Genomic DNA, 17,359 nt, shown 5'->3' with positions numbered 1-17,359 from the left:
AGAACGCCTTCGAATCTATAAGCAACCAAATTTTCGTATATGTTTCAATTTGTTCTGGATTAACCCTTTTTTCGGCTAAATGCTTGTTCTATAAACCAAGAGAAAATTAAAAAAATTTAATTTACAATTTTTGAAATATACTGTATTACACCAAGTGGGAAATTTGGATGACAATCGAAGTAATATAATTTGATCTTGATAACGGAATGATTGAAAGGAGCTTTAAAGAATCGTTAATAAGCTCTTTTAAAAATTATTATTATTCCCGTATTCGTTCAAATATTCCGGGCGTGCTACGACGATTCTCACAAACTTTAATAAAGCGTTGTCGCAAGTCCTCAACATCACGTACTTCTGTCTTGTACATCAAATTCCTTTGATTATCCCAGAGGAAAAACTGCGTGGGATAAAATTTAGAGATTGAACCGGCCATTCTACCGCTCCCTCCCGACCTATCCCCGATAAAGTACACGGTGAATCGCGAAGGGATTTAACTTGACGACTAATATGAACTTCGGCTTCGTCCTGTGCAGCGTCTGGGATCTATCAGCACGTTTTAAAGTTACTTGGGTAAAATATATTACAGTAAATGTGGGTGTACCTAACTATTTAACATAGGAGTAGAAATAAAATGTCCAACTCAATGATTTTCAAGAACGCCAAACTAGATGTTAAGGATAAAATCTACAAGTCGGAGGAGCAACTAGCCAGATTTATAATTTTTACCTCTCCGAGGGTACTTTGTACCCTGGAGGGGTATTACAATAACCGTGTCTGTCTGTGTTCCGTGCAAAGGTTAATCATTGCGTACGCAGTTTCTCGAAATCTCTGCGTTCGCAGTTTCTCGAAGGGTTGGCAAAACCACCGTGTGACGGTGAGCGTTAACGGATTCATTTGCGGTTTGGTTTGGTTTCGATGGTGTTTTTTCGTTAACGCTCACCGCCGGTTTTAGCTCTGTTTGATTGTGTATTTCGTTTTTGTAATGTTTATGCGTAGGTTGTGAACGTTGAGTTCGTGTTATGACGGTTGTGAGTGTTGAGTTTGTTGTGTTTGTGTTTTGATTGTTGTGCATGTTGAGTCTGTTGTGTTTGTACTCCAATTTCTACTTAATGACTTTGGGACTGTAGAATTTTTAGTGATTGATATCTCGAAATGCCTAGTTCTTTTGATTCTATTTTGCTTTGGTTTGTTTTTAATCTGCCCCAACTTCTTTCTCTCCTTGCCGAAGAAAGCTCGGTTTTTTCGGTCGGACCCACTATCCTGCTCATTGTTCAGGTGGGGAGGACCAATAATCCCCTAGCGTCTTTTAGGCGACTATTAGACGTGCATTACTCTGGAAATTTTCCCTTTTTTTCGGGCGAGGAGATAGAGAGTTGAAGGGTTTTCCCAGAACTGACCAGGTTATAATAGGTCGGAAAGTTTTTGGGTTTTTCTTTTCTTTTGAAGCAATCATGGACAGTAAATTTACTGTCCATGAAGCAATGTCCCTTAGAAAAGGGCATTTTACAACGGTTTTTACATTTTGTCAAATTTCGAGTTTTAAATTATTTTATACAATTTTAGAAGTTATTTACTTTACGTTTAAGATTTTAGTTAGAATTAAATTTGAATTAAATATATTTGGAAGTTTTAGGATTAATTTCTTAACCTTCCCCCCGGTAATACTGGAGGAGTATTCCGAGGGTATTACCTTGTGACCAAATTTTATACACTTTGAAATTGAACATTTGAATTTGAAATACACTTTTACACTTTTATTTTTTTTATTTTACAGTTTTTCATTGAGTTTTAATCGCTTATTTCTAAGTTACAAAGATGTTGAACTGTACGCTGGATAATAGTACCGGTAGCTGTTTTTACCAGACAATATCTACATTTCTTATCTCGACCAATGATAACCTCAACTATTCTACCCAATTTCCACATATGACGGGGGAGTTTTTTGTCCACAATTATTACTATGTCATCTTTTTTATTTCTTTTATATTTTTAGGATTTTTCCCATAATGGGCTGTGCGTAATTGCATTAAATACTCGCGTTGAAAGCGCTTCCATAGTTTGTTAATTACATTTTCCCTGTGCTTTAACCGATTTGCTAGTTGTAATTTAGTAGCTGGCAATTTTAAGTTTTTATTTTTATTCTCAATTGGCGGTAGAGATGTTACTCGTCTACCGATCAAAAATTCAGCCGGAGTTAAAGGTGCTGGTTCGCGTAAATCATTGTAAACGTAACTTATCGGGCGGGAATTTATCATTGCTTCCGCTTCTGTTAATGCGGTTTCCATCTCGACATAGTTTAAGAAAGAATTACCCAGATTCTTTTTAATGCGATTTTAGTAGATTTTACTAAGACTTCCCACCAGCCCCCCTACCACGCGGCCCTTTCAATTATGAATTTCCATTTGATCCCTCGAGTTGTAAAGAACTCCTGAAATTTTGATTGATCTATAGTATCCCAAATTTGCTTTAATTGTTTATTTGCAGCTTTAAACGCTTTGGCGTTATCGCTATAAATTGTAGTTGGGACGCCCCTTCTTGAAATTATCCGTCTAAATGCTAGGAGGAAATCCTCGGTGCTTAGGGAGGGAACCAACTCCAGATGAACTGCACGGGTAACCGCCTACGTTACTAAACAAAAATAGGCTTTTTCAGATTTTGAGCCATTTTTTACTAAAATGGGACCTCCAAAATCCACCCCAATTATTGAAAATGCAGGAATGTCGTTTACTCTGTCTTCTGGCAGTGCTGCAGTCGGAGTATCTAAAGGCTTAACGCTTCAGTATTTACAGATTAAACATTTTTTTATAATTGTTTTGCTAGTTGCCTCCCTGCGGGAACCCAGTAGCGTTCTCTCATTTGAGTGATAGTGTCGTTTATTCCTCCATGCCCCGTCTTCCCATGGCACCTGATTATCAGCTGCTTAGTTAGAGGTTCACTTTTGGGCAGTAGAATGGGATGCTTTTCTTTGTACGTGAGAGATGATTCTCCTAACCTGCCCCCCACGCATAGGAGCTCGTGCTCGTTTATCATAGGATTAAGAGTGAATAGGTGTGATGTTTTGCTAAGTTCGCCTTTTGTTATCTCATTAATTTCACGGCTGTACACTTTTGATTGTATAGACTTTACCCATCTTATTTCTGCTTTTTCTAACTCCTCCGCTGTTATAGGTCGTTTTATTTTTACCTTTTATGATTCTAACTATATACGCTGTGATTCTTAGGTTTTTGTCGAATGAATTGTGCCTACTTAGGTCTGATATCTCTTGAATCCGAGTGATTATTTGATTTGTGACTTTTAATGATAGTGTGATTTTCTTACGTTCGTGATCTATTATTTCTAGATTGGTTTCTGGGTTGTTGAGGGTAGGCCATGTTTCTTTAGGATCTGACAACCATGTAGGGCCAGCCCACCAAAGTTGACTATTTACCAAATTGTCGGCGCCCATCCCTCTACTTGGAAGGTCCGCGGGGTTTATAACCCCCGGGCAGTGATATCACGAATACACGTCTGAATGTTTTTGAATTTCCTGGACCCGATTTGAAACGAATGGTTTCCAAGTTTTAGGATCCCCCTTAATCCAGCTTAATGCTATTGTTGAGTGAGTCCAATAGGTTATTTTGCTTAGATTAGGTTCGAATGTATTTTTGATGTGATTAGCCAATTTGGCTGCTAGCAAACACCCCATTAACTCTAGTTTAAGTAATGTCAATACTTCTGGTCCCCTTTTTAGGATTATGTTGGCGTTTTTAGCGCTGTTTTTATCCTTGTACTTTGTCTCCCCAAATTTTAATGGCGTGACTCTGGTTTTAGCGGCGACCAAAGCGGTTTCTATTTTCCCTTCGTTTAATTTGTATCGTAGGTATATTGCAGTTGCGTACGCTTTCAGTGACGCGTCACAAAAATAATGTTATTCTACTTTCCCTGATGCACCGTTGCCACGAGAAAAATAACATCTATCTATTTTGAATTTGTGTAGGTGTGGCAATTCTAAAATCCAAGCGTTGAATTCCTTTTCGATATTTTCCGGTAATTTACCATCCCATTCTACTTTTGCTTCCCATATTTTTGGAAATAAGATTTTGGCCCTTATTGTAAAAGGTCCTAACAATCCTATAGGGTCGAAGATTTGGGACGCTAAGCTCAACACGTGTCTTTTGGTTCTTTCGTTGGTTCTAGCTAATGTCATTAAATTTGATAGTTCGTATGAAAAAGTATCTGCATTCGGATCCCAATTTTTTCCTAACACTTTAGACTCCTTCTCGTGATCTCTTGTTTCAAAAAGCTTATATCCTAACAGGCTATCGTGTTCTTCCCATAATTCCCTGAGTTTTTTAGAATTACTCCCCCATTTTCGGAATTCCATTCCAGCTGTTATCATTAATTTTGCGGCTCCCTTACACATTTCAAACCCCTCTTCCACCTCATCTACCCCCGATGTCAAATCATCTACATACAAGTCCTGATTTAGTTTGTCTACGATAGTTGACCTGAGGGTTGTGTTGTAAATGAAATTTAATTGTGGCCGCTAGGAGGAAGGCTGAACACGTAACCCCGAACGGGACTCTCGTCATTCGTAGAACCTGATATGTGTCTTGAAGGATTTTCCCATTGTCTTCCTTAATCCAGTGAAATCTTACCGCGTCTTTGTCGGCCTCGCTTATCGCAACTTGCAAATATGCCTGTTTGATGTCGGCGACTATGGCTATTGAGTATTTTCTAAAACGCAGGAGTAAAAGAAGTATGTCTGGATTCAGATTTGGGCCCTGTTCCAAACACTCATTTAGGGAGGGACAATTAATTCCATGTGATGACCCATCTAGAACCACCCTTAATATGGTAGTAGCAGCTTCATTTCTAACTACTCCCTGTTGTGGTAAATAGTAAGTTCCTGGCTTTGTGTTTTCTAGCTCGTGTATCGGAACCACTTCTACTACATTTTTTTTTTCAATTGATCTTCTATTACCTCTTTGTATTGCGAAAAATAGAGGGGATTTTTCTCGAACTTCCTGATTAATCCCTGAATTCGTTTTGTGGCTTGTGGAAGATTATCTGGAAGTTTGTCTCGACTAACTCTCCAAGGAAACTTAACCTCGTACCTTCCGTGTTTGAACTGCATTTCTTTGAACACCTGCCCTATTGTGGCCTCGTCTCTATTTTGCGAAATTTCCTGACTATTAATTCCCAAACCTTCCAATTCCCAAAATTTTCTTAGGACTTTATCGAATTGTTTTACTTCTGCGAATAAAACAACACCGGAGTTCTCGGTATTTGTTGGCGCTCCGGTAGGCCCATGAAGCGCCCACCCCAGTATGGTTTCCATGGCAACCAAAGTAGGACTTAATCTATTGAAATTCGTTGTGCAAATTGACCAATATAAATCACTTCCGATAAGAATTTCGATCTCTGAGCTATCCCTTTCCCAACCCCTTGAATCATCTGCTAACTGTAGGCCCTTTTCCCACATGACGGCTGTTAGCTCTGCACTTTTGAGTGACGTAACTGCGTTACATATGAAGGGTATTTCTGTGAGAGTGATTTCTACCCGTTTATCCGGAAAATTCCTGTTTTCTAACACTACCATGACTTTTCTACACTTTTTAGATATAGGCTTTTCGTTTCCGAAACTATATAGGTCTAACGCTTGTTCCCCTATTACTGGTAAACCTAATTTTCTTGTTAAATCGTCCTTAATGAAACTAGTCTGGCTCCCCCCGTCGAAGAGACATCTAGCTATTTGATAGTTTTGGCTTATTGTCGGATTTTTTGTGATTGCTAAAGCTGTTTGTAATAGAATTACATTCGTATTGTTGTTTGTAGGAGCTACGCTTGACGTACAGACCATTTTGACCTCTGTAAATGAGTTTGAATTTTCGAGCGAATTTTGAATAGGCCTAGCTTGGTTCGCTTCATTGAGTTCGCATATTGAGAAATTATGATTTTTGTGACATTTTAGTCAAGTTTGATACCTCGATTTACATTCTCTAGCCGTGTGATATTGACGTGTGCATGTGAAACAACGACCACTATCAGTTAGAATGCTACGTTTTTGATCTAATGTAAGATTTTTACAATTGATACTTTTGTGGTCAGCGCTAGCGCAAAATACACAGTAGGCATTCCCGCCTGCATTTCTATATCCTACCGTTAATATTGATAGATTGTTTATTTGATTCCCATTTTTTTAATTTTGGTTTATCTGGATGGAAGCTACTTATCTTTGGGTTTTCATTGCAATATCTATCAACCTGTTTCCCCCCCGTAACACCAGTTTCTCCTCCGTATAAAGCGGATTCTTCCCTACTTTCTATCTGATTCCTTATGAATTCTAAGACCTGATTTGCGTCCCAACTTCCATTTACCTTACTGTTAGTAGAACAAAACAAGGTTCTAATGTCGTTAGGAAGACCCCTCAACAGAATTGGACAATAGTGGGTGGATTCAATTTTTACGTCTATGCCTAGTGCATTTAGACTCCTTAAATTAATTTCGTAGACATTAAGCAAATTACGTAAGACTTTCAAATTGTTAGAGCTATAAACAGGCTGAATTTCTGACAATTTATTCCTGTGGAAATGGATAGCTAAATCTTTTTTTATCAAATCTAGATTTTAAAAGTTCAATAGCTTCATCGTAAGCGCGATCTGAATGCACTATTCCCTCAATTGTCTTAAACGCTTCACCTTCTAAGTATGACGTAAGGTAAATAAACTTCTCTACCTTGGATAACCTTGGGTTATCGTCCACAGTAGCCTCGAAGCGTCCCCAAAATGTACTCCATTTGGTGATATCTCCGTTGAATGAGTTGACGGTGAGTGCAGGCAGCTTGACTTCCGTTTTCGGGGTCTTCTCGATTTGGGTAGATCCTCCGTAGAGAGATGATGATGTATAGGTTACGATTCCCCGTATTTTATTGATGACGCGTGTAGCTTTCAATTTGGCCATGGTGATCTGGTCAAGGACATCGCTGGCTTTCTCCGTCTCGGTCTGGATCTCGGCAGCGTCTGTGATTAGGGACTCCACTCTTTCATCTATCGCCAGTAGTTCTTCCTCCTTGTTGAGTAGTACGGCGAGTAAGTCCTCCAAATCCTCGACGTTTAGCTCCTTGTTCTGGATCTCGATATGGATTTCTTTCATCTTCTTGTTTGCTGAATTTTGAATACTTTTTGGACTGATCTTGGTTTGTTTTTAATCTGCCCCAACTTCTTTCTCTCCTTGCCGAAGAAAGCTCGGTTTTTTCGGTCGGACCCACTATCCTGCTCATTGTTCAGGTGGGGAGGACCAATAATCCCCAAGCGTCTTTTAGGCGACTATTAGACGTGCATTACTCTGGAAATTTTCCCTTTTTTTCGGGCGAGGAGATAGAGAGTTGAAGGGTTTTCCCAGAACTGACCAGGTTATAATAGGTTGGAAAGTTTTTGGGTTTTTCTTTTCTTTTGAAGCAATCATGGACAGTAAATTTAGTGTCCATGAAACAATGTCCCTTAGAAAAGGGCATTTTACAACGGTTTTTACATTTTGTCAAATTTCGGGTTTTAAATTATTTTATACAATTTTAGAAGTTATTTACTTTACGTTTAAGATTTTAGTTAGAATTAAATTTGAATTAAATATATTTTGAAGTTTTATGATTAATTTCTTAACAGGGACGGACCGAATGCTGAGTTTTATGCAACCTCTCAACGTCCAATGGCAGGGTTTCCACGAATTGTTCACGGTAATCGTCTTAGTATCTATTTGCGATTTATTGGCGCCGGCCGGGAATCGAACCCGAGTCTGCTTCGTGCAAGAGATTTACTCTAACCACTCAGCCACCAACGCTTGTTAAGTTACGGTGTTTTTCTAAAAAACAGCTTTGGCGAATGTCATTTAAAAAATTATAACGTTTTATTAGGATCAGTTTTTTTAATTTTAAATATTTTTCGTTTTATTTGTATTTTATTTCGTTTTTTCAGTCGTTTATTTTTATCAAGTTGTATACATCGTGCGCTTACACTTATGTTGGTCTGGTTTTTAACTGGGTCGTCATTACTTCGTAATTTATTTTAAACGTTTCCTCGACTGATTAAGATGTTTAATTTGAAATAAAATGAGCGTTAAAGATGCGTCAATTATTTCGTAAGCGAGAAAAACACAAATACCCTCTATAGATATTTCTTTCATTAAAATTGGCTTCGTATTATATTTAACTGCTAAACTTGTACCGTAAATAGGGTTAAATTCAATTGTGCATTGTTTTGGTACGTCTAACTCGCTGTTGTAACTACTTAATTTATAATATTATGAATAAATTATACTCGGTTGTTTCGTCTCAATTATTTTAATTATAAATAACATTTTATTGAACCGAGATTATGTTTTTAGTAAATAAATCGGAATTGCGGAGATATATCTTTAAGAGTCATCTCGAAAAATTAATACCGTTAGGAACAATTCTTCCGAGGAGAGGTATATTTTGGCTGGCCAACTTGTTAATTTATTAGGTTAGAAAATTGTGTTTGTTGTAATAAAGATTGAGAGAAGTAGGGCACATTTTATTAATAACGAACAAGTGGATATGCATTTGATGTAGGAACTAGTTGTGGGTAATGATCTAGAAGCTCAAAGATGGTACGATAAACAGTTTCCTCAAAGACAGGTGCCAGATCAACGCACGTCCAGGGCTGCAGATACACGCCAAAGAGATCGGGCAATTACAGCCAGCAGAGGCTCGGAAAATGCCAAAAAACTTTCAGAAAAGGTAGATAAACAGGTTCATACAATGAAGTAACCATTCAATATTTCCTTCAATTTCTAATAGGGACTTACGATTTTATAAGATGATCCCAGTACAAGTAAAGGTCAAGTTAAGTGATTATTGGGTAATAATCACGTTATGGTAAGCCGAATTTTACATGGGCACTTTAAACACTCTACCACCTTCAACAAGTTCAAGCTTTCAACTGAGCTAAAGTTTCCTGTCAGTGGTATATTAACAGCGTAGGCTTTGACCTACATTTCCTAAGTGTTCTTCTAATATCCGATGGGCCCTATTTTTCCCGTAACCAAATACTCCAGTAACATACCAATAATCAGTGGACTCAAAGTTACCCTTACATAACAAGTATTAGGTGTCACCAACAGCAGTTTAGCTTTAATGTCTGATTAAGCATTAATGGCGGTCCTTTATTTAAACCTTGTTTTCTACTTCCCAGGATAATTGGTGATGGGCTAATTATTTTGGAAAACTATATTTTTAAAACGAAGCACTTAAGGACCAAAGGTCAGTCGTTGACTTTATAAGTCAGAAGGATTTTGCCCAGACATGATATCTATTTTTTATCTTAAGATTGTTGGAACGGAATTACAGTATTGAAAATCTAATAACGTTAAAAATTAAGTCATATTTACAAAAATGTCTTTCGAAATATAAAAAAGCCACGGGTTGGCTTTCTAAAACACAATAAAATTAAAAAATAATAACACCATTGTTACACAATAAAACGTTTATTAAAAACGCAACAGCTGTTTTAGGACGATTCGCAAAGTTGTTTTCGAAGTTTCTAAAGGATTAAAAGTTAGTCGTTTTTTCTTAGCCAAAAAATTGGGCATGTGTCAGTAATAAAGGGTTAAACCTATTAAAAAAATTGCTCAATTAAAAATTATTCCCCAGGATAATCAGGGAATATCTGAAATAAAATGTGAATGTGACATGGCCTATAATGGCCAAATCCACAAAAGATATCAGTCAGAATCAAAGAACATACAAATTGCCCCTAATAGGGGTCCCCTATATGAACTCTTAACGATTTTGTAGGTTATTATTCGTGTTAATCAAACATTGTCTTTATGCACATATAGACATGTCTAGGTTAACGGTAATAGTTAGTGTAGAAAGCTGTTGGCTCGCGTGGAATGCAGGGCTTACCACCACCCTCCTACGCATTGTAACCCGACCACCTGAATTAATGGCTTTAAAAGTCGTTTGATGACTTAGACCTAAGGTGGTGTCTTGGGTATTAGCCTAGCTGATTATTATTATTATTAAATTCGTTTATAATACTTATATTACACGGTGTATTCATTGTTATTTTTGGACCATATTTCTTCGGGGTAAAGTTTGTGAAGACATTAACTAGGGAGCACGTACTTAAATTTTTAAGTGGCTATCGCAATAATGGATATCTCAAGTTTTGGAAATATTGTTTAACATAGTCAATACGTTAATGACTTCTTACCAGTACATAACGGGGTAAAGTTTGTATTACCTGTCGAGCGTGTTCATCTTTATAGTGTCCCACTATTGTAAATAGTTCAACGACCTTGTAAGGTTAATAGTACATAACGGGTTAAAATTGTAGAGTGGTTGGAAAGGGTGCATTTTAATTACTTGACATTTCAGTATCTTGGTAATGGATATTAGTTTTTTCAATAACCGTTTGACATCATCATTTTAATGTTACTTTAATAGATCAATGACGGTTCTAACCTCGAGGTTTGAAACAAGATGTCCCTATATTAAGAATATGGTTCGAAAGGGAATATAACACAGATATATTATAAGAGTTTCATTCGGGTACATGTTCTTATAACCGTTACTTAAACAAGTCAGCCCTAATACGGGCACCCCTTTAACGGTTTTTAAGGTTATTATTCGTGTTAATGTCTTTATGCACATAATTCGTTTAAATTGTCTTTATGTACTTGATCAGTTTACGTATACATTGTCTTATATTACCGTACCATCGAACCTTTGGTCTAGTCTGATATAAAAAAAAATAGCAATCGAACATGTTTTGTTAACGAAAGATAAGGAAGAATGATAGGAAATTATAAAACTATCATTTTAATCATAGCTCTATAATGAACTAAGGCGGTACCTAGTTGATTTTTTACTATTATTATTTATTCCAGAGCCAATAAATTTTCCCGTAATTTAAGGGTGCGGGGTTAAGTATATAGGGTACTGGAAATTTAGCTACAAACATTAACGATTCTGTATAAATCTGCGTTAACATAATGCATTCGTGAACTCTTCGTTTATGGAATACAAATTATAGTATTAAGAACTTTCTAATGTATACTGAATAGATGTATTGAACTATACTGTCTTACTTGCCAAAAATATTTCTAAATTACATAAAAAAATTTAAACAAGGTCGGTTTGCACTCATGATATTTAATAATAAACGTACAGTATTATTTCCAAGATCCTCTAATAAAACTTTCTATCGTTTACTACATGTCAGAAATATTATTACAAAGTGGCGCGATTAATGTTTCCGCAGAGGTTCAATTGGCTATAACAAGTTGTAACATGTTATAAAATTACCCGCAAATTTTCGTAAGTGGCAGCCTTATTTGGAACCTAATTGTATTTAATTGCCATTTTTCACCACTAGGAGATTCATTCTTTTAATAGCATTAACATAATTTTTTAAATACTTGACATTATAAAACCTTTGTTTCAGCGAACGGATGTTTTTAAATATCCCTATATTTGTTAGTATAATGTTGATATTTCGGTCAATAAAAATCACATATGGACCATAATGCAGTAAAATAGCCAGCCATAATAAAAAGGGGCAAAAAGCTAAACCTTACAAATTTAAAGATAATTTTATTCTTGATTACCTATCGGTCCAAGTTTTAAAACTCGAACCAAAAGCAATAACTTGTTACCATTTTTGTTGAAAACATTTGCAGTTAAACTTTCTGTTTATTACAGTGTTATAATTAACCTTTTAACGCATACGAGATGCACTTAGCTATTGTCAATTATCGGTAAAACTATTTTGAAAGGTTAAACGTTTTCGACAAGGTCGTTGGTTTATAATAGCGTCATGGAATAAGGGGCGGGAATTATTAACAGGTGTTTTCGGTAATGAGTTTAGGGTGAAAGGGAACCCTGCATTGTACGATAAAATACCAAGAATTGAGATTTTAAATATTTCATTTCTTTTAACCCATGACAGAACAAAATTTTGTTGACGACAGTCGAATAATGAGTGATAAGGAAAATAAGGGACCGTATAAGGAACTATTGAAACGTATAAATATATAATTTAAAAAACAGAAACGAATACTTCAAGTGGAATATATAGCACAGAGAATAAAAATTGATAGTTGGTTTTCTACCATACGAAGGGAACCTAGTTACGAGTCTTTAAAAATGTTTTCGGAACGAGAAAGATTATTGAGTTTCAAAACGGGGTTGGCGGTGGAAAAGAAGAATTAGCCGCCTGGGGATTTTATTCGCTCGACAGCGGCTCGCATGTCTAATGTCCTTTCTGCGGACTAATTGTTGATGAGTGGAAGAACGGAGATATATCGTTAATAGTCCATTGCGATCCAAGTCCTTTGTGTCCATTTATTCGAGGATGCTTAGTTGGAAATGAAACAATATTACAAAAGTTGTAAAAAAAATTAGTAAAAAGTATCAATTTTTATGTCCAGTGTAACGGAAAAATATGTAAACGAGTTTTTTAATTGCATGGATATATTTTAGATTAATTAATTAATACCGCCTTTTGTTTCTACTTTACAAAATTTTGGTCATATATATTTGTAATTTACATTTACTGTCAGTTATAATAATTGTTAACAAATATTATATTTAAAAATCATAGTATAATTGTAAATTTAGTTTGATTATTATAATAAAAATGTATTTCTATATCATTGGATAATTTTACACTGCCACGTGGCATATTAAAATATAATTAAAGTTAAAAAATAACAATGAATTTAAATAAGGTGCTGGATCCAGCGATGCGCATTCGCAAGTAATTATCTTTTAAATAATTGACACGTGAATCGCGATTCGTGCGCCGCGAATGGCACAAAAGTGAACGTTGCCGCTTTACTAGGTGCGCTACGGCAACAATACCATTTGTTTCTTGAGATTGTACTTACAGAAAAGTAAAAAAAAATGCCTCTTGTATTAATGTATGTGGTTTTATATTTTATAAAAAGTAACTAGTTGCCAGTATTTACAATACAGTCTGGTTTATTTGTAATGGTCTGCAATATTCTTCCAAGATGGCAACAAGAATCCCCTTAACTAGAGGGTGTAGATAGATACCCCCAACCCACGTGCGTTACAAATTATACAAACGTGATTGTTTTAATCCTTTAAAATACTTCAAGACTAATATTTTAAAACTCCTACTTCTAATAAACTTTACCATAACAGAGTTCCCTAGGAGGGGTTTTACAATTTTGTGGTGTGTCTGTTGGCAAAGTGTATTCACTTGACATTTTCATGAACTTTGGAAAAGGTTCACCAGAGCCAAACAGGTGTAACGGCTAAACTCCTCGTTACATCTGATATATTTTTTAACGTTAACGCCCACCGTAACGACGGTTTTGAATAACTTGTTATTGTAAACCAGCTTTTGAACGTTTGTATTCGAATTCGTGCTTTTGTAATGTTTTGCGTACTGTGTGCTTGTGTTCAGAGATGGGTCACATGGGTGACTGTTGTGTGTTCTGTATGTATGGGGCTTTTTCTCTTCCAACTCCTAACGACTTTGGGAAAAGTCAGTCTTCCTTTACGTTTTTATGAACTCATTAACCGCATCTATTCTATATTATTTATTATATATATTAATTTAATCAGCAAGATTTTTGTTATTTATAGATAAAATTAAAATTAATTGATATAATTAAAAGTACATTTGTGAACAGGAAACGAGCAGGGGTTATATTTTTAAAAAGTGGAACTTAGGGTTCCGGGGTGGTAAATACCAGGTGGAAAATAATGTGGCAAATAGTGGTAAATACCGGCCTGGCCAAAAATGTTTTTAGTTGCCAGAATTTGGGTTGGTCCAAAAGTGTTTTATCGATAACTAATAATTAGATTTTCAACTTATTCTCAAGGGCATATTTTTTTTATTAGCCACTATTTGCCAGTATTTGCCACTGGCCTGGACAAAAATCCAAAAAGGTGGCTTTTTAGGAACACCGATCTTTTATAGCTGAGCCAATGACTGCCACGTCTACTAATTGCCAATAAAAATATTATCGACATACCATGGTGGAATAACAGGATAAGTTTAAATTTGTCACGCTATTTAGTACAGTACGACAGCCAGGTGACGCTAGCATCGCCTTTCAAAAAACCTCCGGTTAGTTATCCCTTGAAAACTTCCGAGGAGAGGTATATTTTGGCTTTCTAACTTGTTGGGCATTTTTGATAAAATTCTTTTGTTTTTTTTTAAATATATAAATTGCTGGATCCGCGTTGGATCCAGCTGGATTGATGTTGGTCCAGCAAAAATCCAGCTGGATTGAAAACCCTGCTGGATTGCAATCCCTACTTATACCCAAGGTACCACCTTAGGTCTAGCAACTTTTAAAACCTTTAATTCGGGTGTTCGGGTTAGGATGCATAGGAGAGTGGTAAGAATCCAGTTTGATAAGATTCAAAAAAAATATTTAAATTGTACTAGCATCATTTAAAATTTCCATAACTTTAAATACCAACGCGTTCCTTATAATTAATCGTTCGGTAGAGTAGTCCGTTTGAGTAGTCTTTTCGCACAATCTTTGATATCAATTTTATTATGTTGAAAACGAGGTTTTGTTACCGACAAACTAGCGTGTAACTTGCACGGTAGCTCGTAACTTTACTTACAAAATTTGAAACACTTTTGAATACAACGTTTTAATTTCAACCTTTCTTTGGGTACGATTATAAAATATCCCAAACAAAAAAGTCTTTCCAAAAAAATATTATCATATTTTAACGTGATATGACGTCTAAATTACATTTGAATATCCATCCCTATGATGGACATTTAATTGTTTCTGGAACTCGGTTGAAAATTCATAATAAAATGCTACAAAATGGTCTAAATTTCTTCCGATCTAGAGTTTCATTTACAGAGTAATTAAACTACAGATAAGAGCCTTCTCGTTAATGCTGGTATAGGGTTCTAGATTTAAACCATACTCCAACGGTTTATTACCGCACATCTGGTTTGAAACGAATTTACATCTCTGGTAATATTTAGCGTGGTCTTTGATCGGAACATCGTTCTTTTCTCAACATAATAGCTCTCCACCGCAGCAGAAACATTTGACACAGTCTTTGTAATATGTGTAGAAGAGGCCAGCCTGTGCCATATCTCTCAAGTCTATGAAATCAATCGGGAAATCCTTAAACGACTGTATTCTTAGAAATTCATTTCCCATAGGTCCTAAATTCCAAGGATCGTTTGTTTCGCGTTCTTCCCGAACAAATTTGCAATTTAGGTACCGTTGTATATCAACTAGTAAAGGTACATCACCCTTCTTCCAACCGTCAACCAGACCATCGCAAGAGAAACACATTACATAATCTTTATGCCCAGTAAAAAAGAGGTAAAAGGTTGCACTAAAATTTGAGTTCTATCCTTTTTCTTTCAAAATGCATTTTTTACGTATTATTATTATTATACTAATAAATATAGGGATATTTAAAAACATTCGTTAGCTGAAACAAAGGTTTCATAATTTCAAGTATTTAACAAATTATGTTAATGCTATATAAAATAATGAATCTCCTAGTGGTGAAAAATGGCAATTGAATAAAATAAGGTTCCAAATATGGCTGCCACTTACGAAAATTTGCGGACCGTTTTATAACATGTTACAACTTGCTATAGCCTATTGAACCTCTGCAAAAACATTACCCGCGCCGCTTTGTAATAATATTTCTGACATGTAGTATACGATAGAAAGTTTTATTAGAGGATCTTGGAAATAATACTGTACGTTTAGTATTTAAATTTCATGAGTGCAAACCGACCTTGTTTAAAAACTATTTATGTTATTTATAGAAATATTTTTGGCAAGTGAGACAGTATAGTTTGATACATCTATTCAGTATACATAAGAAAGTTCTTAATACTATAATTTTTATTCCATACACGGAGAGTTCACCAATGCATTATGTTAACGCAGATTTATAGAGAATCGTTAATGTTTGTAGCAACATTTCCAGATAATAACAAAAGTCTGGTACCATATATACTTCACCCCGCACCCTTAGGTACGGGGAAAAATATTGGCTCTGGAATATATAATAATAGTAAAAAAACAACTATGATTAAAAATTATAGTTTTATAATTTCCTATCATTCTCCCTAATCTTTCATGAGCAAAACATGTTCGATTGCTATTTTTTTATATCAGACTAGACCAAAGGTTCGATGGTACGGTAATATAAGACATTGTATACGTAAACTGATAAAGTACATAAAGACAATAACACGAATAATAACCTTAAAAACCGTTAAAGGGGTGCCCGTATTAGGGCTGACTTGTTTAAGTAACGGTTATAGGAACATGTAACCGAATGAAACTCTTAAAATATCTCTGAGGTTATCTTCCCTTTCGAACCATATTCTTAATATAGGGACATCTTGTTTCAAACCTCGAGGTTAAAACCGTCATTGATAATAATAATAATGCCGAACGGATATTGAAATAACTAATATCCATTACCAATATACTGAAATGTCAAGTAATTAAAATGCACCCTTTCCAACCACCCTACAACTTTACCCCGTTATGTACTATTAACCTTAAAAGGTCATTGAACCATTTACAATAGTGGGACACTATAAAGATGACCACGCTCGACAGGTAATACAAACTTTACCCCGTTATGTACTGTTAAGAAGTTAGATTAAACGAAAAATAATCTACAAAATCGTTAAGAGTTCATTTAGGGGCAACTTATATTTGAAACTTGTTCAGTTTTTTATAGAAAAACATTTAGCTGAATGAAACTATCCATAGATTATAGCCTAGTGGTGAAAGTTGGCAGCATTGACAAACTAATAATGTTATAATCATCAGTAATCTTTATTGAAGACCCCTGTCAATAAACAATAACCGTAAATCAGATGGCGTCTGTCACGTGAGGCGGCTTTCTAAGTACGGACTCCCTACAAACTTTACCCCGAAGAAATATGCTCTAAAAAAAACATTGAATTATTTAATCCATTTAACATTCACACCCTGGTGGGACACTATAAAGATGGCCACGCTTGACAAGTAATTCACCAAAAAATCTACAAACTTTACCCCGTACAAATATCTTCTGTTAAGAAGTCATTTATTAAAGAGGCAGACCGAAGGTTATATGTTCGATGGTAATATAAACTTTACAATTAATACATAGTTTTTTATGCATTTACAATGTCATAATAATAATCAGCTAGGCTAATACCAAAGGAACTACCAAGTCATGGAGCGACTTTGAAATTAAACGGGTGGCGAACATTAGTTAAAAGAGAAAAACTTGTGTTAAAGTTGTTGTGATAATTTAACATGATTTTCTGTGGAATGACCCAAAAGTTTAATTATAACATTCCCAACAACATTATCGAAA

At 35.5% G+C, this 17,359-nt stretch overlaps 2 protein-coding genes across 2 annotated transcripts; both read right to left on the bottom strand.

Annotated features, from left to right (window-relative positions):
- Positions 1 to 259: 259 nt before the first annotated feature.
- On the bottom strand, positions 260 to 5,842 carry LOC149952514 (uncharacterized). Its single transcript, XM_090169730.1, has 3 exons — positions 4,964 to 5,842; positions 4,455 to 4,865; positions 260 to 397 (listed from the first exon to the last, which is right to left on the bottom strand). The coding sequence occupies exons 1-3, from the start codon at positions 5,840 to 5,842 to the stop codon at positions 260 to 262; spliced, it is 1,428 nt and encodes a 475-aa protein (XP_090025856.1).
- A 716-nt stretch (positions 5,843 to 6,558) lies between these two features.
- On the bottom strand, positions 6,559 to 7,134 carry LOC149952513 (uncharacterized). The gene has a single exon (XM_090169729.1). It carries the CDS (start codon positions 7,132 to 7,134, stop codon positions 6,559 to 6,561), a length of 576 nt encoding a protein of 191 aa, XP_090025855.1.
- Between the last annotated feature and the right edge of the window lie 10,225 nt (positions 7,135 to 17,359).

The sequence above is a fragment of the Leiobunum rupestre genome, chromosome 3 (genome assembly GCF_980474605.1).
Source record: "Leiobunum rupestre chromosome 3, qqLeiRupe1.1.hap1, whole genome shotgun sequence".
Taxonomy (NCBI): domain Eukaryota; kingdom Metazoa; phylum Arthropoda; class Arachnida; order Opiliones; family Sclerosomatidae; genus Leiobunum; species Leiobunum rupestre.
This window is presented reverse-complemented; position numbering and strand designations above follow the sequence as displayed.